This window comes from Macaca nemestrina, chromosome 15 (assembly GCF_043159975.1).
Source record: "Macaca nemestrina isolate mMacNem1 chromosome 15, mMacNem.hap1, whole genome shotgun sequence".
Lineage (NCBI taxonomy): Eukaryota > Metazoa > Chordata > Mammalia > Primates > Cercopithecidae > Macaca > Macaca nemestrina.
In genome coordinates, this window is record NC_092139.1 from 18,477,111 (window position 1) to 18,500,717 (window position 23,607).

General features: G+C 51.7%; 2 protein-coding genes across 15 annotated transcripts in view; both read left to right on the forward strand.

Moving 5' to 3' along the window:
• The window catches only part of LOC105496478 (engulfment and cell motility 2), a 98,299-nt gene extending 90,841 nt beyond the window's left edge, over positions 1–7,458 (forward strand). For 4 of the 5 annotated variants that reach the window (XM_071079199.1, XM_011766940.3, XM_071079198.1 and 1 more), the window contains 7 exons: positions 132–268; positions 1,726–1,889; positions 2,004–2,116; positions 2,236–2,343; positions 3,158–3,240; positions 4,672–4,749; positions 5,946–6,146. In XM_071079199.1, the coding sequence (XP_070935300.1) occupies positions 132–268; positions 1,726–1,889; positions 2,004–2,116; positions 2,236–2,343; positions 3,158–3,240; positions 4,672–4,749; positions 5,946–6,146 (884 nt within the window). Of the gene's footprint in view, positions 1–131; positions 269–1,725; positions 1,890–2,003; positions 2,117–2,235; positions 2,344–3,157; positions 3,241–4,671; positions 4,750–5,945 lie in introns of all 5 variants that reach the window. The other variant, XM_011766942.3, reaches the window with a different exon arrangement.
• A 1,600-nt stretch (positions 7,459–9,058) lies between these two features.
• On the forward strand, positions 9,059–23,170 carry LOC105496479 (solute carrier family 35 member C2). 10 transcript variants are annotated; one of them, XR_011613284.1, is made up of 10 exons: positions 9,059–9,160; positions 14,029–14,405; positions 15,017–15,167; positions 16,151–16,214; positions 17,127–17,199; positions 17,723–17,929; positions 18,037–18,120; positions 20,772–20,947; positions 22,015–22,144; positions 22,381–22,519. XR_011613284.1 is itself a non-coding variant. In XM_011766943.2 (10 exons), the coding sequence occupies exons 2-10, from the start codon at positions 14,286–14,288 to the stop codon at positions 22,509–22,511; spliced, it is 1,098 nt and encodes a 365-aa protein (XP_011765245.1). In that variant the 5' UTR covers positions 9,059–9,160; positions 14,029–14,285; the 3' UTR covers positions 22,512–23,170. The 10 variants fall into 10 exon arrangements, 9 of the variants coding, with proteins under 9 accessions (XP_011765245.1, XP_011765247.1, XP_011765250.1 ...); XM_011766943.2 differs by having other exon boundaries at positions 17,761–17,929; positions 22,381–23,170; XM_011766945.2 differs by having other exon boundaries at positions 17,824–17,929; positions 22,381–23,170.
• Positions 23,171–23,607: the final 437 nt, after the last annotated feature.

The window sequence follows — 23,607 nt, forward strand, 5'->3', positions numbered from 1 at the left end:
ACACTCCCCATTAGCTGGGCTCCTTGGTCTGCTGTTGTTCCTCAGGACTTTGGTGCAAAGTTTCCGGACATGAGCTCCCAGGCCCTTGTGGACAGAGGCTTCATCTTCTCCCTGTTTTTTCACTTCCACAGCAAATGAAGGACGCAACGACTACCACCCGATGTTCTTTACCCATGACCGAGCCTTTGAAGAGCTCTTTGGAATCTGCATCCAGCTGTTGAACAAGACCTGGAAGGAGATGAGGGCAACAGCAGAGGACTTCAACAAGGTCAGTGTCTCCAGGCTGCTCTGAGGCCCACGGGAGGAGACCATCACACGACAGCCTCTGACAGCTGGCTGGCACCTGGAGAATCCCTGAGCTGGAAAAGCAGCTTGGTCTGCAGAGCTGAGTCACAAGACTGAGGCATTGGAGAGCTCAGCCCCATCTGGTTGTTGCTCCCTCTGTGATCTTGAGCTTGTCTTCCACTTGGTGCCTTAGGCCCTCATTTGTCCATTGAAGTTAGCACCTGTCCCTCCGGTCCTCCATAGAGGTCAGGAGGATAAGCACAGAAGACTCACTGGTTTATTGAGTGCTTACTCTGCAGGCACTGCTGTAGTTTTGTGAACTGGGAATGTTAGCAGAGAGAAGAGTGGACACCCTGGGTACTTAATCAATTGTTATCCCTCGGTGCTTTCAGTTCCCACTCTATGCAGAGCACTGTTGTGCCAGGCCCTCAAAAGCTGATCATTTAGGGGTTGAGTGTTTTGAAGTTGATCATCTCATTATAAAAAATGTGGAAAGTATAAAGAATAAAAAATTACCTGTATTTACACCATCCAGTGACAAACATTTTTGTTTTCCTCTAGTCTTTTTTTTTGCCTATGGGTTTTTCCTTCATTACCGAGATCATACGGCACATGCAGTGTGGTATCCTGTTGTTTTCTTTAACAGTTGTTTTAAGGGGACCAGTGCATTTTTTAAAATCACCACAGCGTGCCAGGCACTGTGTCTGCCTTTTATGTGGTGTTTCATATTCTTTTTTTTTTTTCCCCAAGACCTAGTTGCACTCTTGTCACCCAGGCTGGAGTGCAGTGGCACTCTCTCGGCTCACTGCAATCTCCACCTCCAAGGTTCAAGTGATCCTCCTACCTCAGCCTCCTGAGTAGCTGGGACTACAGGCATGAGCCACCACACTTGGCTAATTTTTGTATTTTTAGTAGAGACAGGGTTTCAACATGTTGGCCAGGCTGGTCTCAAACTCCTGACCTCAGGTGATCTGCCTGCCTCTGCCTCCCAAAGTGCTGGGACTATAGGCATGAGCTACTGCAACCAGCTGGTATCTCATATTCTTTATGACAACACCTATCAGGAGATGTGTCTTCCTTTCTCTTGGTTTAGAGATGAGTAGATCACACCTAAGGATGTTAAGTGACTTGCTGAAGGGACAGAGTCAAGATGCGAACCCATTTCTTTCTGACTACAAAAATCCATGCTCATTTCCCCACACCATTGACCAATTGAAATATATGGGAAATAAAGCATCTATCGGTGTCAGTCATGTGACCTGAATAACCTTAGATGGTTATTCATCCTTAGATGAAGGTATACCTATTTCACCCAGCAGATGTCTGTAGTGCCTGCCCTGCTCAAGACTCTGGGGTAGGAAAGAGCCTTGGTGCTCCATAATAGGCCTGTCCATTTCTCAAGAATAATGGTGTGAGTTGGCTGGGTTCTTCTTCTCTTAGGTTATGCAAGTCGTCCGAGAGCAAATCACTCGAGCTTTGCCATCCAAACCCAACTCTTTGGATCAGTTCAAGAGCAAACTGCGTAGCCTGAGTTACTCTGAGATTCTACGACTGCGCCAGTCTGAGAGGATGAGTCAGGATGACTTCCAGTCCCCACCAATTGTGTAAGCTCCATTTCAGGGGAGGCTGGCGGGGGAGGTGGCTGCCAGCTCTGCTTTCCTTCCAGAGCTCCACTGTCCCCATGACCTTCCGCTCACTCCAGTGTGTGTCTGCCCCAGGGAGCTGAGGGAGAAGATCCAGCCCGAGATCCTTGAGCTGATCAAGCAACAGCGCCTGAACCGGCTCTGTGAGGGCAGCAGCTTCCGAAAGATTGGGAACCGCCGAAGGCAAGGTGAGAGGAGACAGGGCAATCCTTGCTGCCAGAAAGAGCCTGCCTGGATGGCCCCTTTTGTGCCCAGGCCTTTCCCAGTACTGTCGTTGCTCACCTGTTTGGTTTCCCTTGTGTTCCAGAACGGTTCTGGTACTGCCGGTTGGCACTGAACCACAAGGTCCTTCACTATGGTGACTTGGATGACAACCCACAAGGGGAGGTGACATTCGAATCCCTGCAAGAGAAAAGTAGGTTCACTTCTCTGTTGATGTGTCATGGTCACTGGACTTGTCAGGAGACAGGAGTTCTAGTCCGGGCTGTTTCTAGCTGATCATCTGGGCTTGTACCTGTCACCTTTCTGGACCTGTTTCCTTATCTGTCAGTGATCGCCTCTACCTGGCCTACTCGGTGGGGTGGTTTGGAGAAATAATGAGTTCACAGGTGTGAATGTGTTGTGTAAAGGGTGGTACATGACTAAGTAGAAAGGCAGCAGTTAAGAGGAGAAGCTATGAAGCCAGACTGCCCACATTCAAATCCTGGCTTTGCTCCTAATTAACTTGAATCATAATTAATTGCAAGTTAGTTCTCCCCTGTGCCTTGGTTTCTTCTCCTGTAAAGTGGGAATAATAGCCACACTTTCCTCCTAAGAGGACTGCATGAGTAATGTATGCAAAGCACTTAGAAGAGTGGTTGGCCGGTAGTCAGCATAACTGTTAGCAGCTGCCACTGCTGTTGGCGATGATAGCATCATCACTGCCATTATTGTGAAGGGGAGGAGAGGGGAGTCACCAAGGTCCCATTCCTTGGGGATATAAATCTAAGAGCCCTGAAGTGAACCTCAGTTAGCTTTGACACAGCCTCACTGGGCCATGGTCTACAAGAAGGAGGGAACGGTACAAGGCCACCCTCCCCACCACCCTCACTGAGCTCATACAGCAGCGCTTGGAGTTTGGGGCTGAGGCTTCCTGTGCATCTGCCCCAGTACCTCCGTTCCAGCACTGATGCAGGCACTGACCAGCTTGCAGCATGAACTTCCAGAGACTAATTCCCATCATTTATCAGTTCCTGTTGCAGACATTAAGGCCATTGTCACTGGGAAAGATTGTCCCCACATGAAAGAGAAAAGTGCTCTGAAACAGAACAAGGTGAGTGGAGAGGCCAGTTTGAGTAGCTAGCCCAATGATACTTGGAGAGTGCCATTGGTGGTGTTTATTTCCAGGTGCATTCTTACCATCTTCCCCTCTCTATTCCTGAATGTTTTATTAAGAATTTTGAACATACACAAAAATAGATGGAACCTCTGTATATGCATCACCCAGACTCAGCAACCATGGCCAATTCTGCCCATCCACTTGTTTCTCTCCTTTATCACTTTGAAGAAAGTCCCAAGTATCACACTGTTTCATCTGTAAATATTTAGTGTACATCATATAGTATATAACATTACCACCAGTCCATTAGCACACGTAACAGGAAATGAAAGTAGTTATTTCAGATCAAATACTCCACTGATGTTGACTTTCTACCAGTTGTCTCATAAATGTCGTAATTTCTCTACAGATATATAAATGTTTATATGCATACACACACACACACACCCATCTTGTTTAAACCAGAATCTAAGACTGGTCTTTTAAGTTTCTTAATTCCTAAGTTCCCCCCGCCCCCCACCATCTTTTCCTTTGCAGTTTATTAGTTGAAGAATCAGATTGCTTGTTTGGTAGTTTCCTAGCATCTGAATTTTGCTGATTGTTTCCCCATGGTACAGTTTAACTTGTTCCTCTGTCCCAGATCTGTAAATCGGCAGTGGGATCTAGAGGTTTGATCCAGTTCAGGTTTAACTTTTTTTCTGGCCAATGTCATCAGTGGTATTATGTTCTATCAAGAGGCACATAATGTCTGGTGGTCTCTCCTTTTGTGATATTAGCAGACTGTTGAAGCTCAGTGCCTCATTCCATTAGTCAACTAAGGTTTGCAAACTCATGATATTTTGATGCAGTCATTGCTTTTCATTTATGAGCTGAACCACGAAACTTGCCCTTATCTACTATTGGTTTCCCAGTGGTACAGTTTATATAGAAAATGAGAATAAATGCTGATTCTTCTTTTATGTACTTACTTTCAAAATAATGAGTTAGTTCCCTGGTATCATGCAACAGTGACCAGTTTACCATGTGTGTGTATGTTTTGTTTTGTTTTTTAATTGTTAAGATATTCCTATGCCAAATACATCATGATAGAAGTTGTTAGTCATCTTGGTAATTAAAAACTTTTAGGATAACTTACAGTCATGGATTGTGACCTTCCAGGGTTCTGAGTGTTGAAAATGACTTTTTTCCAATCTTAAAAATATCACAACATCTTTGATGTGACTTGGGCAGGGAGTGGGTAAGTTAAGGTTGATTTATGCTGGGCCTAATCTCCAGCCACACTTGTGGCTGCCTAGGAGCACTGATGACATTCATTTGAATCAGCATGTTTGGTGATGATGCCGAGTCACTAGGACTTTGGCCCAGATCTTGATGTGCAGACCCCAGGCTGTTCCATCGCTCTAATTTAAACCGTTTCTCCTTCAGGAGGTGTTGGAATTGGCCTTCTCCATCCTGTATGACCCTGATGAGACCTTAAACTTCATTGCACCTAATAAATATGAGGTGAGCAGTGTGGTGCTACCTTGGACAACAGAGCCATTTCTGTAACTCTTTCATTGGTGCCAGGAATGAACAGATCAGGAACGTCCCCTGCGGTGGGTGGCTGCAGTGTATCATGAAGGCTGTAGAATGCCAAGGATCTGTCACACTCTGGATTGTTTATCCGTGAGCTGGGCTGTCCACATTACTCTTCAGCAGCAGCCGTAGGTTGTCATTACAAAGACAAGGTCAACTAGGAATGACTCATTTACTTGGGACTAGGAAAATTCTCCCCTTTTCAGTTTCTCTGTGGTCAACTACCCAAGAGAACTTGACAGATCCTTCCTCCCAGGGGCTTCTGGTCACATGTTGTAGTGGATCCAGTGTGGACTTTGAAGCCAGATGGAACTGGTCCTTCTGACAAGGGCCCTGTAGTTCCATCTCCAGCACTGGAAGATACTAGATATTAAATGAGTGATTGCATTTGAGACCCTAGTGCCTGGTGAGCTCTGAGAGCCATCACTGGGAACTAGAAGTAGGGCTTATGAAAGAGGAGACACTTGGGCAGGGCCTGAGCTGCTGCTAGTGGAATTTTATTGGGAGGAAATGAAGAACAAGCAAGTGGGGAACCAGGCAAGCAACGATGTGGAAAAAGGAAAATGGCAGCAGAGGAAGCAGAAAGAGTTAGGGAGCAGTGGGATCAGAAGGCTTCCTGGTTACCCCCTCTTAGCATGAGACCCACCAGTTCCATTTCTTTAGTATTTACTCTTTAATATGTATTGACTTGATTGATTTTAATTTACTTTTTTTTGGGGGGCAGGGGAAACAAAATTGAGATCCTGCAATGACTCCTGTTTGTGTCTTGCTTCTTTTCACCTAATACATATTTCCCTTCTCTCGCTTCTGATTTTGGGGTAACTTCAGGTAGATGATGCCCCAGTACTCAGATCTCATTTTGCTGTATTCATTCATTGCATTTTTAGGTTCTATTTCATATTATTTTAAGGAGTTGTAATATAAAACCCCTTATAAAAACCAGGTATCTTGAGAAAGTGAAGGATCACCTCCCAATTTATCTTTGCTATCATTCCAAATCAGTTTTGCCTATACTGATTAGTTCCAAAAGGAACTGTTGTGAGCCCCATCAGAATAGAGACCTTGGCAGGATCTCCTGCTGACCAGGGGTCACGATGTGACATTTTGCAACTTGCTCCCCACAGTACTGCATCTGGATTGATGGCCTCAGTGCCCTTCTGGGGAAGGACATGTCCAGCGAGCTGACCAAGAGTGACCTGGACACCCTGCTGAGCATGGAGATGAAGCTGCGGCTCCTGGACCTGGAGAACATCCAGATTCCCGAAGCCCCACCCCCCATCCCCAAGGAGCCCAGCAGCTATGACTTTGTCTATCACTATGGCTGAGCCTGGAGCCAGAAACGACGGTACCCAGGAGAAGGGATTTTGGGCCCAGGAGAAACGCTTAAAGTCTGGTGCCTTGTCTTTTGCTTGTACAGAATCTGTAGTGATTTTGGTGGCCAGTAAATGCCAGCCATTTCTCAAACCCACCTCGGACCACCCAGAGTTTCCTCTTGGTCCCTGTCTACTAAGAGTCATGAAGGCAGGGTGCTCTGCCCACTCCATCACCATGAAGCCTGGGATTGGGCCACGAGGAACAAACAGCAGATGCCCTTGCCTTCCAGTCCAAGAAATTGCTTCTTGAAATGGATTTAACAACAGCCACTCACCTTTTCCTCCTGAACCTGCTCTCTGATCAGCTGAATCCCCACGTAAGCAAGAGCTGGCCCAAGAAAGGCTGCCTGCAGAGGACAGGTATGCTGGGCGTGTTGAGAGCCTTGGAGTGACTGCCTGTATCTCAAATCTGAGTACAGGCCTGGGGCCTTTGCTTTTGTCTTTTTTGATGAGGGCTCACTCCAGCTTCATATGGTGCCAAGATGTTGCTGCTTCTGAGGTTGGCTCTAACATCTCTGGTCTTTAGAGCCACCAGATCTCTATGGCCCATACAGATATCAGAGCAGATGGAAATTTTTCCCTACAAGCGCTCAGTCTCATCCTGGCAAGTCAAAGACCTCCAGGCCAAGTCCTGCCCTCTTAAGTCTCCAGGAACGCTGCAGGGAAAACCCAGCTGAGGCCTGGGCCTAGACTGTGGTTAGGTCACTAGATTCTACCCCTCTCCCCCCACATTAATACCTTTTCCTTCCTCAGAGAGAAATCTCCCACCTAACCTGAATCGTAGCCCCCTCCAGTTTGCTTTCCTTTGGCCTTCCAGACCCCAGGAAGTTTGCCTTTCCTTCTTAGAGCTATGGTTTCTGCCATTGGCCATGATTTCAGGGAGCTGGCTGAGGCCAGCTGAGGCCACACCTGTGCCAGTGGGGCTTCCCTGGTGCTGAAGCACTTGTAAACCACACACACAGCCTCTCTCCCTGGACATACGTTAGCACATTGGCATTCAGTATTGGTGGCCTGGCATGGTAGGTACTACCCAATGAAGAGTGTACTATATATTTTCATTACTATAGGCCATACTTATACAGACATGTATATATATTTATATAAGATCTACCTATCTTAGGATGGAACCTTGGGGAAAAATAAAATTGAGGGGAAGTAAAAAGTATGTAACGCTTCCAGTTGTGAGCCAAGATTGTAACCAGAGAGCAGCCAGGAGCTTCCTGTCAGTAACCATGTTTTCAATAAATACTCTTTCATGTACAAACTGTGGTTCCTGTTAACAGCTGTTTGTACTTGCCCCTGCCCAATGGTGAAGATTTCACCTTGACAAGACTTGATCTCAGTGTGTCCGGGAGACTCTGGAGAGCTCCAGCTGGAGCCCTTAGTCACCTTCCAAGAGTCCCTTCCTTCTTATCATTCGCTCCTCCCACACATACACACACACACACACACACACACACACAGACACACACCTGCTGGTTAACAGTGTTCACAGATTGCTGCACTGGGACAAAGCGTTTTCTGCTCAACCCTGCCGGGTACAGCAGGGTAAGGCATACTGTACACCCCCATGAACACATCCTCCCTCTTCTCCCTGCCAGGGACACAGCCAGGGAACAGCTCGAGTACTTGTGCCTTACAAAGAAGACATGCTCTTTACCCTGTGTGTTGCCTGTGCTTAGTGCCCAGCCTTCCAGCTGGTGTTTTAGGCTGTTGCTGCAAACCTTGGCCTTGGTAGCTGGGAGACTTGAATGAGGGTGGTGATGAAAATGGATACTTTCTCTTGCCCCTAAGAGAGAAGGGTGTGAGGACAAGCTATTTCAAAAGGCATAGAAAGTGTATGCAATACAAGCCTTGAGGACTGAATAAAGCCAAGACCTTGGGCAGTGATGGGTACCATTGTAGGTGCTTGGTAAGCACTGAATGAACTATGCCTGCATGATGCCAGCTGGCGGCGGTGACAGCAGCAGTTTGCACAAAACACTTACACTCTGGCCTTGAGCCTTCTGTTCAGAGAGGCCAGGGATCCCAGCTGAGTCACTTGTAAGGAGCCATGTTTGCAGCTGGTCTTACTGCCGGAGAGCCCAGGAGGCGGCTAGAGGAGGGCAAAAGGCACAAAACTGGGTCTGAATGTGCAACCCTAGCTTGCCCTGGCCCAATGTTCTCCTTGACTGCAAATGCTGCCCTTTTAATCCATCCCGCAAGATGAAGAAAATATGAACGCCCTAGGCTGGCATTTTGGGGCCACTGCAACCTTCCTCTTGACTACTTTAACCACCACAGTTATAAACAACCTGAGCCCCAGGCACGGCTGGAGGCTTCTCACCCTCTTTTAGGATTCTGCCATTTCCTCTTTCTGGGATGCTCTCCCCCTACTCAACCTATTGAAGTTGAGATAATTCTTAGAAAGTTTCATACAGAAAATATTTCACAAATGTTTCGTATTACTTCTGGATCGCCTAAGTTTTAAGTTGTAACGGCCCCAGCCGGCCTGAGCTCCCAGAAGAAAAAGCCCATGAGATACTTATCTTCGTGGTTCATTCCATGGTTGCCTAGCACTAGACTGGACATAAGAAAAACAATTTGTTCAGTAAAAGTAAACAAGTGACCATTTTTTGGATGCCCACTGTATGCAGAACACTAGCAGGTACCAGGGTTCCAAAGCAAGCCCCTGATTGAGCGCAGGAGAGACGCAATCACACTGCTGTGCTCTGAGCCTGAGAGACTCCGCGGAGGACAAAACTGCGATGTACCCCAGAAGGACCCGACCACCTCAGAACCGGACCACAGCAGACGCCCCGCCCCCGTGCTGCCCCGCCCCGCCCCCGTGCTGCCTTTTCGCCCCGGCTCCGCCCAGCCCCTGGGTAGCTTCCGGCGGAAGTTACCGCCCCTGCCGCGGTTCGGCGGTGGCATCCGGCCTCGCACTTCCGGTGGGAAGATTCCGGCCGGGAGCTCACCAGGCCGAGGTGAGTGTGTGCGCGGCAGGCCTCCCGGCGCACTCCCAGGGGCTGGGGGGCCGGGGCTGGAGACGGGAAGCGGGCTCCCCGCCCGGGCTCTGCGCGGGTTGGCATGGGGCACGCCACGCCCCTGCCCCTCCCCGGGCCTTAGTTTCGCCGTCTGTGGAGGGGGCAGGGGTCTCCAAGCGCTCTCCTGCCGTGCTTCTGCCCGACGCCGGCTCATCTGGTATTTCTTGAGTACGTGCGACGTGCTGGGGTGCGGGACCCAGGCCGAAATCGGACACGGCTCTGCCTTCTGAGAGGCTGCTTCCCGCGGTGGGATTGGGGCGGGCAGTAAACACGTGAGCAAACAAGGAAACGTCAGAGGTGGGAAGTGCCACGAGGATTGGGAGGGGTGGGGCATTGGGGAAAGTATTCAGCCCAGCGGAGGTCTGCGGAAGTGTACTGAAGACATAAAGAACAGCAAGTAAAGAAATACGCAGGCTTGATGTGTTTGACACGTGGCAGGGGGCCGCTGTGGCGGGTGCTGGGGCCAGTGGCAGAAGAATGAGGTTGCAGAGGCCTTCCTTGTGGACCAGGCTGAGGAGCTGGGCTTAGCCTTAGGGCATGGTCTATTCTGTGTGCTTAGGCCATCTTTCTGGCTGCTTTATAGTTTCCAGGCCTTAGAGGCGAAAGTGGAAACAGGGAGACCAGCTAGACGAGTGGCAGTCAGCAGACTGTGGTAGTGGGAATGGAGAGGAAGAGAAGTAGAGGGGTCAAGAAGTGTATTGAAGGTGGAACTGACAGGGCAGGATTTGAGAAATGACGGAAATAAGTGGCCAAAGATGATTTCATCATAGATTTTTGGTTTTGGCTTAAGTAACCGAGTGTATTATGCTGGCATTTACTAAATGGCTCTGGGATAGATTGGGAGCGTGAGAAATAATTATGAAATCTTCTTAGGGCATCTTAAGTTTTAGATATTTGGAGTGCAGCTACCAAATAGGCAGTTAGATAATACTAGTCTGATGCAGAAAAGGTCAGGGCTGATGTAAAGAATTTAGAAATCATTGGCAAGTGGATTGGGTAGGATAAGATTATATAGGGTAAGATTTAAGAGAGAAGAGAAGCCAGGTTCCAAGCTTTAGGCACCCAATTTTTATAGATTGAGTTGACAAGAAGGTGCCAGCAAAAAAGGCCAAGAAAGAGTCCAGAAAAGCAGAAGAAAAACCAGGAGAGTGTGGTATCGTAGCACCTAAGAGAAGATTTTTTCTAGGAGAAGGAAGTGATCCATTGTGTAAGATAAGAATAGAGACTAAGCCGGTGGGCGAGGTGGCTCACGCTTGTAATTGCAGCACTTTGGGAGGCCAAGGTGAGTGGATCACCTGAGGTCGGGAGTTCAAGACCAGCCTGACCAACATGGAGAAACCCCGTCTCCAACTAAAAATACAAAATTAGCCAGGCGTGGTGGCACATGCCTGTAATCCCAGCTACTCAGGAGACTGAGGCAGGTGAATCACTTGAACCTGGGAGGTGGAGGTTGTGGTGAGCTGAGATCGTGCCATTGCACTCCAGCCTGGGCAACAAAGAATGAAACTCCATCTCAAAAAAAAAAAAGAATAGAGACTACGCCTTTGAAGGGGCAGCAGAGAGGAGGGTGTGGTGACTCAGTGGAGCAGTAGAGATGGGCTGAAGTGAGGGCAGGGAGTGCATGAGTGGGGCTGGCAGTGCGAGGCCTTCTGGGGAAGTTTCACTCTTAAGGGGACCAGGAGGGGAGTAAGCCTCTATCATGAGCCAGCATTTAATGCTGTACCTGATGCCACTTTACAGTTGGAAAAACTGAGTCCAGTGGTCAAGTAACTTAGGGTCACAGGGACACCAGGATTTGATTATCAGTCTCTAACTCCAAAGCCCACACTCTTAAGCGCTAAACCATGCTGCCCAAGTTACAGTTAGGAAGATTGAGGGAAGCAGGTGCAACAGTGATGCACCAGCCAGCCTTACCTTGATGTGACTGCTGCCTCCAGCTAAGCTGCTCTCTGTGGAAAGTGGGGCAGAATATGGACTTTGTTTCCTGAGCAAATGAGATTTCAAAAAGAGGATTTACTCCTTTAAATCTTGTTTCCCTTATAAAATAAGGGTGGGGACCTTCAGTTTCATGTCTGTGTCTCCAGTGGTAGGCCTACAGGAGCGCTTAATAAATGCCCATTAAGTGCCTAGATGATCTCCAAGGACCCTTCTAGCTGAGATTTGGCTTTGTGTCTGTGCACAGGTGACCTTCTGAATCCCAATAAGAAAATGAGTTAACTTTGAGACGTGCTTCTTGTAGGCGGGGTAGCCATAGGGGCTTCTTGGAGGCAAGGGACCTGGGCCAGGTCTGTGAAGGAAAGTCAGCATTGAACCTCTTTTTTATTACAAATATTTTGTAACAGTCCCTTTTATTACCCTAAAATGAAACATATGATTAATAAAAACAGCCTACACGGCCGGGCGCCGTGGCTCAAGCCTGTAATCCCAGCACTTTGGGAGGCCGAGGCGGGCGGATCACAAGGTCAGGAGATCGAGACCACAGTGAAACCCCGTCTCTACTAAAAATACAAAAAAAAAAAAAAATTAGCCGGGCGCGGTGGCGGGCGCCTGTAGTCCCAGCTACTCAGGAGGCTGAGGCAGGAGAATGGCGGGAACCCGGGAGGCGGAGCTTGCAGTGAGCCGAGATCGCGCCACTGCACTCCAGCCTGGGCAACAGCGTGAGACTCCGTCTCAAAAAAAAAAAAAAAAAAAACAGCCTACACATAATTTTTGAAAAATCAACAATGCGACCGGGCATGGTGGCTCAAGCCTGTAATCCCAGCACTTTGGGAGGCCAAGGTGGGCGGATCTCCTGAGGTTGGGAGTTCGAGACCAGCCTGACCAACATGGAGAAACCCCGTCTCTACTAAAAATATAAAAAATTAGCTGGGCGTGGTGGCGCATGCCTGTAATCCCAGCTGCTTGGGAGCCTGAGGCAGGAGAATGTGTTGAACCTGGGAGGCGGAGATTGCAGTGAGCCGAGATTGCACCATTGCACTCCAGCCTGGGCTTCAAGAGCAAAACTTCGTCTCAAAGAAAAAAAATAGTAAAATAAAATAAAAATAAATCAACAAAGGCCTATGAAAAAGGAAAGTAATTAATAGTAAAACAAAGTAAGTTTCAGTATGTAAGTTCCTGGGCACAACAATGCTGGAAGTCGCAGTGAAGCTGTCCCTTCTGTGTGGACGCTCTAGGAGTGTGATTTCCACAGGCGCAGACTGACACAGTCGTGTTGTGTCACAACTCAAAAACCACTAGTGCCATTGCCGTAGATGATGTGGTTTTTCCAGAATGGGAACTTTGGTGCCATTTTGAGACCAATTTTGACCATTTTCAGTCTCCCTTCATTGTACATAGGCATCGTATTCTTGGAAATGTTAGTTCACAGCAGAACCATGGAAACACTGCCCTGTGTTTACATGTAAACAGTTACTTTCTAGGTTCAGCTGATTATAAGCTAATCTTTCACCTATATGAATGTGAAAGTCATGCGGGATGCAGAGCAGTAATTGGCTATGTGGACTGCCCCTTCTTTATCCCTGCTCACTGAATGCCAGGAGCATATCCCCAAAATACCACCACAGGTTTCCAAAGCTACTCTGAAGACAACTGTAGCCCTGGAGATTCATTTGGACACAGCCAGCTCCCTGTTTGCCCCGGAGAGGGGAAATAGTAACATGGGTTCCAGAGTGCAGAACAGAATGTAATGGCTCCCTTCGGAAATGGTGGGGTGGGAGATGGAGAGTGTTTCTGATCTTGAAGCCTAGGAAGGCTTCAAGAAGAAGGTGGCGTTTCAATAGGATGGGAATGTCTCAGAGGAGGAGCTGTGGTTGGGGGCACACAGATGAAGCAGCAGGTATCACATAACGCTGGACCTGAGGCTCCTCCAGGCACAGACAGGTCTACCTGGCATGCTCCGGGCAGTCATCCGGGTTGGCTGGATTGCCAGGGAGGCTGGGAGTGGTTTCATTTGGCAAGACTGTAAGGCAGGCACCGCTTCCAGGCAGTAGTGGTTAGAGCCTGGTCTTGGAGTGTTCCAACTGTTAGAGTGGTTTCCTTCTCCACTTTTAACCCCTAAAGACCAGACCAGTCCCCTGAAAATCGCATGCCTGCTGTCTGTCAGTCATCAAACCAAACGGAGAACTTAAAGTATGCCAGGTGTGCATAAGGCCAGTGTGGACACACTGTTCCCTATCTTTGTGCCTCTCGTAGTCTCTCAGTGGACACAGACATTACTCAAATCACACCCTGCACAAGTGCTATGAAGGAGGAGGAGGAGAGCCGTGAAAGCCACCTGTATCTCAGGGGACTGATGAAGGGGATGGGGGGAGGGTCCCTGAAGAAGTGACCTCTGAGCTGAAGATAGGTAGGATGGATGAAGGACTGAAGGGTGGGTGCAGTGTTCGTTCAGTTCCTTTGGACAACGGGAAGAAAGCTGGTGTGTTTGAGAAGCTGAAAGGCACCCAGTGGGGCCAGGTCCTGGAGAGCCTGTGGCTGAGACTGGGAAGACCAGCAGGGCCAAATCAGGCCATGGGAGCCCAAAGAAGGGTCCTGGTCTTTATGAGAAAAGCACTGGAAACTGCTGAAGGGTTTTAAGCAGTGGCCCGACATGATCAGATTTGTGTTTTAAAAGGTCACTTTGGTGGCAGTTCATGGAGATTTACTTGAGGCGACAAGAGAGCAGACATGACATGGGTCTCTGGGAGTGCCTTGTGCCATTGTGGGCAGCCCCTCCGGAGCCCTGAGTCACGCAGCCTTCAGAGGCACCCATGGCTACGAGAAGCGCAGTCTCTGCCCAAGGCTCCAAAGCTGCCCTTTTTCCCCAGCAGCAGACCTCGGGACCTGTGAGCGTTGCATCCAGTTAACCATGGGAAGGGCCAGCACCAGCCACCAGCCCCTTAGGTGAGGACTCTGCCTGGGGCTCCGCTGATGGTTCCAAATCATGGAGCTGCAGAAAGCTCCTCCAGCCAGGAGACGTTCTTGGTGAAAGCTGTGGTCCAGCTGCACCGGCTCTTCCCACACATTGTCTTCAAGAAAGGTGCCTGCCCCCGCTGACTCAGGAGCTCGGGTGCTGCAGCTGCCACGAATGGGGAGGTGGGCCCTCGATGTGGCCTTTGTGTGGAAGGCGGTATTGACGCTGGGGCTGGTGCTTCTCTACTACTGCTTCTCCATCGGCATCACCTTCTACAACAAATGGCTGACAAAGGTACCGGGAGGCCTTGCTGGGGCAGGGTGCTGGGATGAAGGTGGCTGGAGCCGTGGCTATAGTGCCCTTCACGTTTAACAGGAAGGCACAAGCTTCAGCCAGTCTAACTGGAAGCCAGTTACAGCTGGGCTGGAACAGGGCCCTCCAAGCCCGCCATGCCGGGGTTCCCCTTCAATGTTTGGATCCAGGGAAACCAAGGAGAGTGGGAGGTGTGAAGGGATGAGCTGGGGAAACGGGCTCAAGCAGCAACTGTTTACCCCAGTAGAGAAGTATTTCAATATTTTAATAAGTGATACAACGTAGTGGGCCGCAGTGGCTCTCACCTGAGAATGGGCTGTGAGGAGGGCTGGGCAGGTAGCTCACAGGTGTGTTGAACTGGTGGAGACAGCACCAGGCTAGAATTGAGCCCCTTGGCTGCCACTTGTCTTTGTGACCTAGGAGTCTGTCATTCCAAGCGATGATACTGTACCTAAGGGCCCTTCACACATAGCAAGGTCCTCATGAACCACCAAATGAACCCCACTCCCGCAGAGGGGCGAAGAGGAAGAGGGAGCTGTTGGGCGGCAGGCTGTCTAAACCGAGCCGGGGTGTCTGCTTTGGGCTCCGTACAGAGCTTCCATTTCCCCCTCTTCATGACGATGCTGCACCTGGCCGTGATCTTCCTCTTCTCCGCCCTGTCCAGGGCGCTGGTTCAGTGCTCCAGCCACAGGGCCCGTGTGGTGCTGAGCTGGGCCGACTACCTCAGAAGAGTGGCTCCCACAGGTAGGTGGGGTACCTCGGTGAGGGCGGGGCAGGAAGAGGGGCTGGGGAACCATAGGATGAGAACAAGAGAGACACCCGCGTGTCTGGAAGCCGAGTCCGTCCCCTCTTCCTGCACTGTTCCTCCTCTGCCCTCTTGACCTGGCCTCCCTCCACCCACGCTGCTGCCTCTTGCACACTGCGTGCCTTCCCACTGCCCCACCACACACCCACAAAACCCCTGCTGCACCCACGGCCCCACAGCTCCCTCACCTGGCAGCAGACACCGAGCCTGGAGTGTGGCCTCGGGCCTGGAGATGAGTGGTGAGCAGTTAGGGTCCCTGCCCTCGCAGGGCTGTGACACGGACATGGAGGGCACTACGGAGCCCAGGGAGGGGGACCGACCCAAGGCCGGGGCCCATGGCTGGTGGAGGAAGATTTCCTAGGCCAGGTGCTGAGTAGGCCGAGGGCTGAAGGATGCATGGGACTGATTGGCCCTGGGAGGAGGGGCCCTTGTGGCCAGAGGGAGATTTAGTGCCAGCTGTGGAGTCTGGAAGGGAACTCAAAGTGTTTCAGGATGCTGAGAACCCGGTGCTGGTCAGAGGAAGTGGGAGAAATGAGAACTGAGAGGGTGGGTGGGGCTCACATCCTGGAGGCCGGGTTCCCCTTGGAGGAGTTGGTGTTCCATCCTGAGGAAAAAAGGGTTTCCAGTAAGGGATCAACCAGATCGGGTTAATACCTCTGCTCGGGCCAGCCGGAGTGTTTGTACAAACCACGCTGGCCCAGCCAGTTGGAATGGGCCCAGCCCTAGTGCTAGAGCAGCCCCCCACCGCTTTGGGGCTGGGTATTAGCCCTTTAGTTGCTGGTGGAAAAAAAGGCCTGAGGGCCCCAGAGGAGGCCCCGGGATGGTTCAGAAGTGGGGGACACTCAGGTGCCTCAGGGTGCCAGCCCAACCCAGCAGAGTGTGGACCTCCCACACCGTCCTGTGGGTGCCTTTGTCTCCACAGCTCTGGCCACGGCGCTTGACGTGGGCTTGTCCAACTGGAGCTTCCTCTATGTCACCGTCTCTCTGTGAGTACCGGCCATGCTCTGCTGCCTCCCTTCAGGCTCAAGCTCTCTGTCTGTCCAGCGGGCTGTCTGCACACCCGGCTGCCAGGCCAGCCACTCCATTACTCTCTGGGACCAGCCCTTGCTCTCTCAGCCTCTCTCTGGCACCCAGCAGCTCTCCGGGAATTTACCAGCCTCTTCTGTAAGCCCAGCGCAGAGGGGATGCTGTGCCCACCTGCCAGGCAGCATGGGGAAGCCAGGGAGCTCACCCAGAACCCCATCATCAGAGTAGGGGAGGGCAGGCCGCAGGGCCATAGACAGGCAGCCACTGGCGGGTGGTACACGCAGTCGCAGCAGAGCCCTGTGTGGCTTGGGGACTGCACAAGAGTTTCTTCTTCCCTCTGATGTTTCGCTTCAGAGAGCACAGTTCCTGCCTCCTCATCCTCCCACTCCTCATCCTCCCACTTCTCATCCTCCCACTTCTCATCCTCCCACCTCTCATCCTCCCACTCCTCGTCCTCCCACTCCTCATCCTCCCACTCCTCGTCCTCCCACTCCTCGTCCTCCCACTTCTCGTCCTCCCACTCCTCGTCCTCCCACTCCTCGTCCTCCCACTTCTCGTCCTCCCACTTCTCGTCCTCCCACTTCTCGTCCTCCCACTTCTCATCCTTCCTTCCCGCTCCTGCTCCGCTGAGGGTCAGGTAAAGAACAGGACTCAGGGAGCTCAGCGTCAGACCTGCAACCTCTTTTCCCTGGTGATAACCAGAGGCCCCTTAGTCAGAGATTCCTTCTGGTTAAAGGTCGCTTATCAGCTCAGATGACTTAGCCCAGCTCTGTTTGGTCATTTTGCCCAGTGATTTGTGCTCCTGCTCCTTTCTTGGTGATGGGTCTGAGCCCTGGGCTCCATCAGTGCATTGTGGGTAATTTTGCTTCCAGGTACACAATGACCAAATCCTCAGCTGTCCTCTTCATCTTGATCTTCTCTCTGATCTTCAAGCTGGAGGAGCTGGTGAGGGCCCAGTGTCTCTTTTGTCCCTCCTGCCCCCACAGATGCTAAGAATAAAGCAGGAGTCCGAGCAGTGACTTGTCCCGCTGTGCGACAGAAGAGATAAGCCCAGTCCAGGTGGCAGTAGATCCCTTTCTGAGAAGGGACCTAGACATGGGCAATATTCGGAGTATTTAGAAACCAGTGTGGCAGGGTAATGACCAAAGGTGAAAGCACTGCAGGATGCGGGTCCCAGCAGAGCCTGGTCTAGGAAGCTCCCTGCTGTGGGAGGCAATAGCCGTGTGTGTTAGGCCCAGAGGGGGAGGTGGGACCTCTTGGGGGCCTAGGACAGCCGTCAGTGTGGCAGAGCAGGCAGGGCTGTTGGCATACCAGCTGACCGTCAGCCCTGCATGCTGACATTAGTGGGCAAGGACTGTCCAGGACCCCCTGGGGTAGAGCTGGAGGGTGGGAGGATTTCCTGCCCCAGGGGCAGCCAAGATGGCTGCTGACCCCAGGCTCCAAATGTGACGAACCGTTGACCCTCAAGACCCCCGAGTTAGCTGCCACTGCTCCCCATCCTACCAGCGCGCGGCACTGGTCCTGGTGGTCCTCCTCATCGCCGGGGGTCTCTTCATGTTCACCTACAAGTCCACACAGTTCAACGTGGAGGGCTTTGCCTTGGTGCTGGGGGCCTCATTCATCGGTGGCATTCGCTGGACCCTCACCCAGATGCTCCTGCAGAAGGCTGAACTTGGTGAGCACATGCCACTCACCCTCCAGAGAGAGGAACCGCGGCACAGGCAGGGCGGAGGCAGGGCAGGGCCAGGCCAGACCTGATGGTAACCGTCCCCCGCCCTGCAGGCCTCCAGAATCCCATCGACACCATGTTCCACCTGCAGCCACTCATGTTCCTGGGGCTCTTCCCTCTCTTTGCTGTATTTGAAGGTACGTTGGGCCTTCCCTCTCGAGGGCACCTCAGTGCAGCAGACCACAGATCCCTGCCCTGAGCCCAGCACAGTGGGAGCTGCAGAGATTATTGAGATCAAAGATGCAGTCCCTCCCCGGAAGCGTGTGGTTTGGGGGACGGTCAGACGTAAACAAAATGGCTGGAGTCCAGCATGATAAATGCTACAGAGAAAGCACATAAAATCCAGGGAACAGTAACAACAGTAAGTGTGTACAGAGCCCTGAAAGTGCACCAGGGCTGTTCTGATCTTTTTAAACATGCGAACTTATTTCATCCTTCCAAAAACCCTGTGTGGCAGTACTATTATTCCCCATTTTGCAGGTAGAACAAAGTGAGGCACAGAGAAGTAAAGATAACTTGCCCAAGGTCCCATAGCTCATAAATGAGCCAGAATTTGAAGCCAGCAGCCTGGCTCCAAGTGTTCCAGCCCTCCTCTTAACCACCCTATCCTGCCTCTAAGGAGTGGGGAATCAGGGATTGTTCCAAGATGCTGGAGTAATCAAGCAAGTCAGAAAGGCTTTCCTGGCCGTGGTTTTGGAGGGTGAGTGGGATTGTGGCAGGCTGCAGGGAGCAAGGCATCTGGGAAGTGGGAATAGGAGGTTCAGCCATGTCCAGGCATATAACATTGGGATGTGTGTTCAGGGAGTGTGGACCGTGCGGGATCGGCAGAGGGTGGGCTTCCAGAGCTGGGGGCTGAAGGCCAGGAGCCAGCACACAGGAGCCTGGGGACATGGTCAGTTGTTCCTCCACTGTCGTTGTCCAAGAAAGAGGAGAGCCCTGGAGAGTTGTGTAGGCTGGGAGGTGTGGCGCCACCTTCCTTTCTTTGATGTTTTGGGATTAGCCTTTGTCCCCTTTCTGTTTATCCTTCCTCCCAGAGTCCCCTCTGTAATACCTTCAGGGTCATTACAGAAAATTCTGTCCCACATCCATTTAAGTTTCAAGCGGTGAAGCATCTTGAACCTCCCTAAGAAAATTATTTTGAAGCCCCGTTGTCCAGGAAACTTCTATTCAGGGCCTCATTTTTTTCCCTCTTTAAAATCTCTCCCCATTCCTTCATTATGCCCCCTCGTATCAAACGCCACAGTCTCCCCTCCCGGGTGTTTACACCATGCCCCATCTCTGCAAAACCTCATCTGAAAGCCCCTGGTAGTCGTCACTTAGCAAAGCTGCATGGATTTAGCTCCTTTAATCTTTTCTGGTAAATTAATCCCCCAAGCGCCTTCATTACTTATGTTGCTTTTCCCCGAATTCCCTTCAATTTGCCGACGCCTTTGCAGTACTGCTGAGCCCAGCACCAAACAAGATGTCCTACAATGTGAGGCTGTTGTGCCTGGGGGGGACTGTCACTCAGCATTTCTTTGGTGCTTCCCTCCAAAAATCTCAAAATACTCGACCAACTTCCAGCTACCACAGGTGTCTCCTGTGCGCAGTTCTGGGCCCCCCTTCACCCTGTGCTAATACACCACAAGGACTTTCCTGTGGGAGGGACGCCAGGAGTCATTCTCCCAGATGGACAGTGTTGGAAGGACCATGACGACTCTGAAAGTCTAAGCCAAATTTGGGGTAGGGGGTGTGCATGCCTGTGTTTCTGGAGCAAGGGGCCATGGCTATATGTGTTTGCATTTTCTTTTTGGGAAATGTTCATCAAGTGGCACTGCAGGTTGGAGAAATACCAGTCTGGTCCCAGGCCTCTCATTTTATCAGTAGAGAAACTAAGGTCCAGAAAGGGGACACATCTCAGCCCAGGTTCCTCAGCTTTGTACTAGCAAGACCTAGATTAAAATGAATGTTTGTAGGGATAGAATTTTGACCCTGTTTGTAGGTAACCTGGCTGAATTGTAGACCAAGGAGCTCCGTGAGTGGGCTGGGGCACTGTTGGTCCTTCCTCACTTGGTGGCTGCCCTCCCTTCTTTAGCCCATTGGTTACCACAGCTCCAAAGACCCCATGAAGTCAGCAGCCTTGCGCCCCTTCCCCCAGACCAGTAAGTGAATACCGTCCAAAGGCTGAGGGCACTTCCGTCCGTCTTTCCATGCAGTGCTACCCCCTCTTCTTTACCCCAGAGGCTCAGACGAGCCCTCCCCGTCATTCTGTTAGGATCCCCATCATCCCGCTTGGATCCCATCATCCTGCTAGGATCTCCATCATCCCGCTAGATCCCATCATCCCGCTAGGATCCCCATCATCCCGCTGGGATCCTATCATCCCGCTAGGATCCCCATCATCCCGCTGGGATCCCCATCATCCCGCTGGGATCCTGTCATCCCGCTAGGATCCCATCATCCTGCTAGGATCCCATCATCCCGTTAGGATCCCCATCATCCCGCTAATATCCCCATCGTCCCGCTAGGATCCTCGTCATCCCACTAGGAACCCATCATCCTGCCAGGATCTGGCTTCTATTGCCCCCAGGCTCTCTGGCAGCCATCACTGCTTCCCTGGTTTCTCCAGGTCTCAGGCCATCTGTGTGGGATCACTTTATACCTCCCATGCTTTTTCTCTGGGCTGCAGACAGTTAGCAGGTCTCAGTAAGGACTCACTATGATAATGGAAGATCTCATGTGGTTGGCATTGGGCTGGCCGAGGCAGCCCAGGGCCCAGCCTCCCACTCTCTCTCCCCATTGATTTCAGGTCTCCATTTGTCCACATCTGAGAAAATCTTCCGTTTCCAGGACACAGGGCTGCTCCTGCGGGTACTTGGGAGCCTCTTCCTTGGCGGGATTCTCGCCTTTGGTTTGGGCTTCTCTGAGTTCCTCCTGGTCTCCAGAACCTCCAGCCTCACTCTCTCCATTGCTGGCATTTTTAAGGTACAGACTCGGGGGTGATGCCATTCCTGTCTTAGAGGGGGAGCCCCCAGGGATTTCTCACTAGCAGCTCCTGCACCTCAGGGCCCTGCAGAGAAGAGACGGAAGTGCCCCATTAGGTGCCAGGCACTTTGCTGACTGCTGTGCTGGCCCCTCCTTCCGCCTTGACTACAGCCCTTTGAGAGGGTGTGATCACCTGCACCCCACAGACAGGGACACAGATGGAGAGCCAGCTCTGACTCCCCTAGGCCTGGGGCGCATTCACATTTTACCTTGACTGCCAACTCTGGCATTGGGCAGTGGCCTGGAGCCACAGGTTGAACAGCTCCTATCCAGACTCATCAGGAAAGAGTTCCATGATTGACTGGCGGTGTCCTCCAGGGCCACAGTCAGGGCTAGTGAGACCCTCAGCAAGCACCCCTGTGGCCAACCTCGCTGTACCTCCGCCTCGCAGGCCTGTCCTTCCCTCTCACACCTCTTCTCACTTCTGCCTCTCCCTCCCACACATTTACTTTTCTCTTTGGCCAGGCACACACCAATACCGAAACAGTGTTGCCTAAACCCAGAAATGCAGGCCTCTCTGAGTGTCTTCTGGCAGCCAGCTGCATGCCGAGGCATGGCTGTGGTTCTTGGATGAACGGCCTCGCCAGTCCCTTTTGCAGTCTCTGTTTATAGAGAGCCCCGGGACCAGTGTGTGTCTTCAGCCCAGGGTAATGCAGCATTCTCATGCAGAGGCTCAGGGCTCCCTTCTGTAACTGCCTCCTTTATCCTTGTGGATACAGCACGATCTGGACACCCTGGTCCCCAGCGTGGGATCCGGTTTGCCTCTTTTATTCCTGACAGAATTCCGTGACAAGCACCTCCTTTGTTGCATCTCACAGAGGGAGGCTGGTGGGACAGCGCCGCAAGCCGGCAGGGTCCCCTGACCTCTCTGCCTGCTTGGGCCCAGGATTTCAGACAGATCTTGATCTACCCACCTGAGTGTACCCAGTACCCCCACCTTCCACTCTCCTGGCCAAGTGGCCAAATCCTCCTGTTGATCACACTCCCTCCTGCTTCTCTGCCCCCAGGAAGTCTGCACTTTGCTGTTGGCAGCTCATCTGCTGGGCGATCAGATCAGCCTCCTGAACTGGCTAGGCTTTGCCCTCTGCCTCTCGGGAATATCCCTCCATGTTGCCCTCAAAGCCTTGCATTCCAGAGGTAACCCGGAGCCCCTTCCAGAAGCCTCTGGTTTCTGTTCTTCTCCCTGTGACTCTTAGTGATTCTGATGCAGGAAGTGTGCGCGGTGGCTCTGCTGCCGTCTCTTCTCTAGAAAGATACCGGGGTCATCTCCAGAATGGGTGGGTGGGGCCTGGGTGACTCAGCACACATGCAAATCAGAGCAAACCAAGAAAACAACGACTGGGCCTGTAACTGTGATCTCTCTCTATCCCAAGGTGATGGTGGCCCCAAGGCCTTGAAGGGGCTGGGCTCCAGCCCCGACCTGGAGCTGCTGCTCCGGAGCAGCCAGCGGGAGGAAGGTGACAATGAGGAGGAGGAGTACTTTGTGGCCCAGGGGCAGCAGTGACCGGCCAGGGCAAATGGCTTAGAAGCAGGCCGCTCTCCAGCCTGCTGCCAGCACTCACTGTGCTCAAGCCCCCGGGGCTCTTCATGGTAGCTGGGAGCTGTGGACGAGAGTCAAAGGTGGTGGGGCCAAGCCAGGGACTCCTGACTCTTGTCCCTCCCTTCAGAGCTTGGTCACACAAGGGGCGAGCACCAGGCCAGCCTGGGACCTGGCCAGAGCTGGGCCCAAGCTGCGCTGGAGTTGGAGTCACTGCAGGAGAGGGGAGTGGGCTGGTTCTTCCCAACCACTTCCCAGGCTCTGACAGCCAAGACTCATCTCCAAGGCACCGCAGCTTTCTAAGGGGACTGGGTTTGGACTGGGTTTTGGATCTCGAGGGACTGGAGCCTCATCACCTGGGTGGCATCTTTTCTCAGAGAGCAGGTTTCTTTATAGTTTGGAAATAAATGGTTCACGGTCCACTGGCCACCTCGTGTTGCTGGAGATGGGGCAGGGAGGGACAGTGTGGGCCTGGCCTCTCCTTTCCTTTCCCTGCCTGGGGCCGCCTTCAAATGACTGGTCTTAGGCCAGGCCTCCTTCGTTTCTTGCTTATGTTGGAACACCAGTGCCCTCCGCATGGGGCCCCACTGCACCTGCTGGCGGGAAATAAATGAATATTTACTGAGCACTGCATTCTGGAGACTTTACATGTTTTCACAGCCTAGTTTGAATCCTGGCTGCCACTAGCTGTGTGACCCTAAGCAAATGACCTAATGTGTCTGTGCCGTAGTTTTTTAATCTGTGAACTGGGGATAATAATACCTATCTGAGAGTCCTTTTGAAGATTGAGTCATTATTAGTAACAGATTAAATGCTATATAAGCGTTTCTTTTAATCCTTTTAACAACTAAGAGACTAAAGCCTGGAAAAGATAAAGAGCTGCCTAAGTGGCTGGGCTGGGATTCACATCCAGGCCTGTGTACCTCTGCATGCACGTGCCACACGTGACGTCCACACTGCCTCCTGGAAGGGTTTATGGGCCCCGGGGCCTGGGCCTTCCACTCCTCCTTGGCCAAGTCACACCTCTTCTCTAGACTACAGGCCTGTCTCAAATGAGGAAGGG

Bases quoted from the DNA above. Each gene is read 5' to 3' on its own strand.
- LOC105496479 (XM_011766943.2), top strand. From the start codon at position 14,286: ATGGGGAGGTGGGCCCTCGATGTGGCCTTTGTGTGGAAGGCGGTATTG. The intron at 15,168-16,150 runs GTAGGTGGGGTA...TTGTCTCCACAG, and splicing joins CAGAAGAGTGGCTCCCACAG to CTCTGGCCACGGCGCTTGAC. The intron at 22,145-22,380 runs GTAACCCGGAGC...CTCTATCCCAAG, and splicing joins CAAAGCCTTGCATTCCAGAG to GTGATGGTGGCCCCAAGGCC.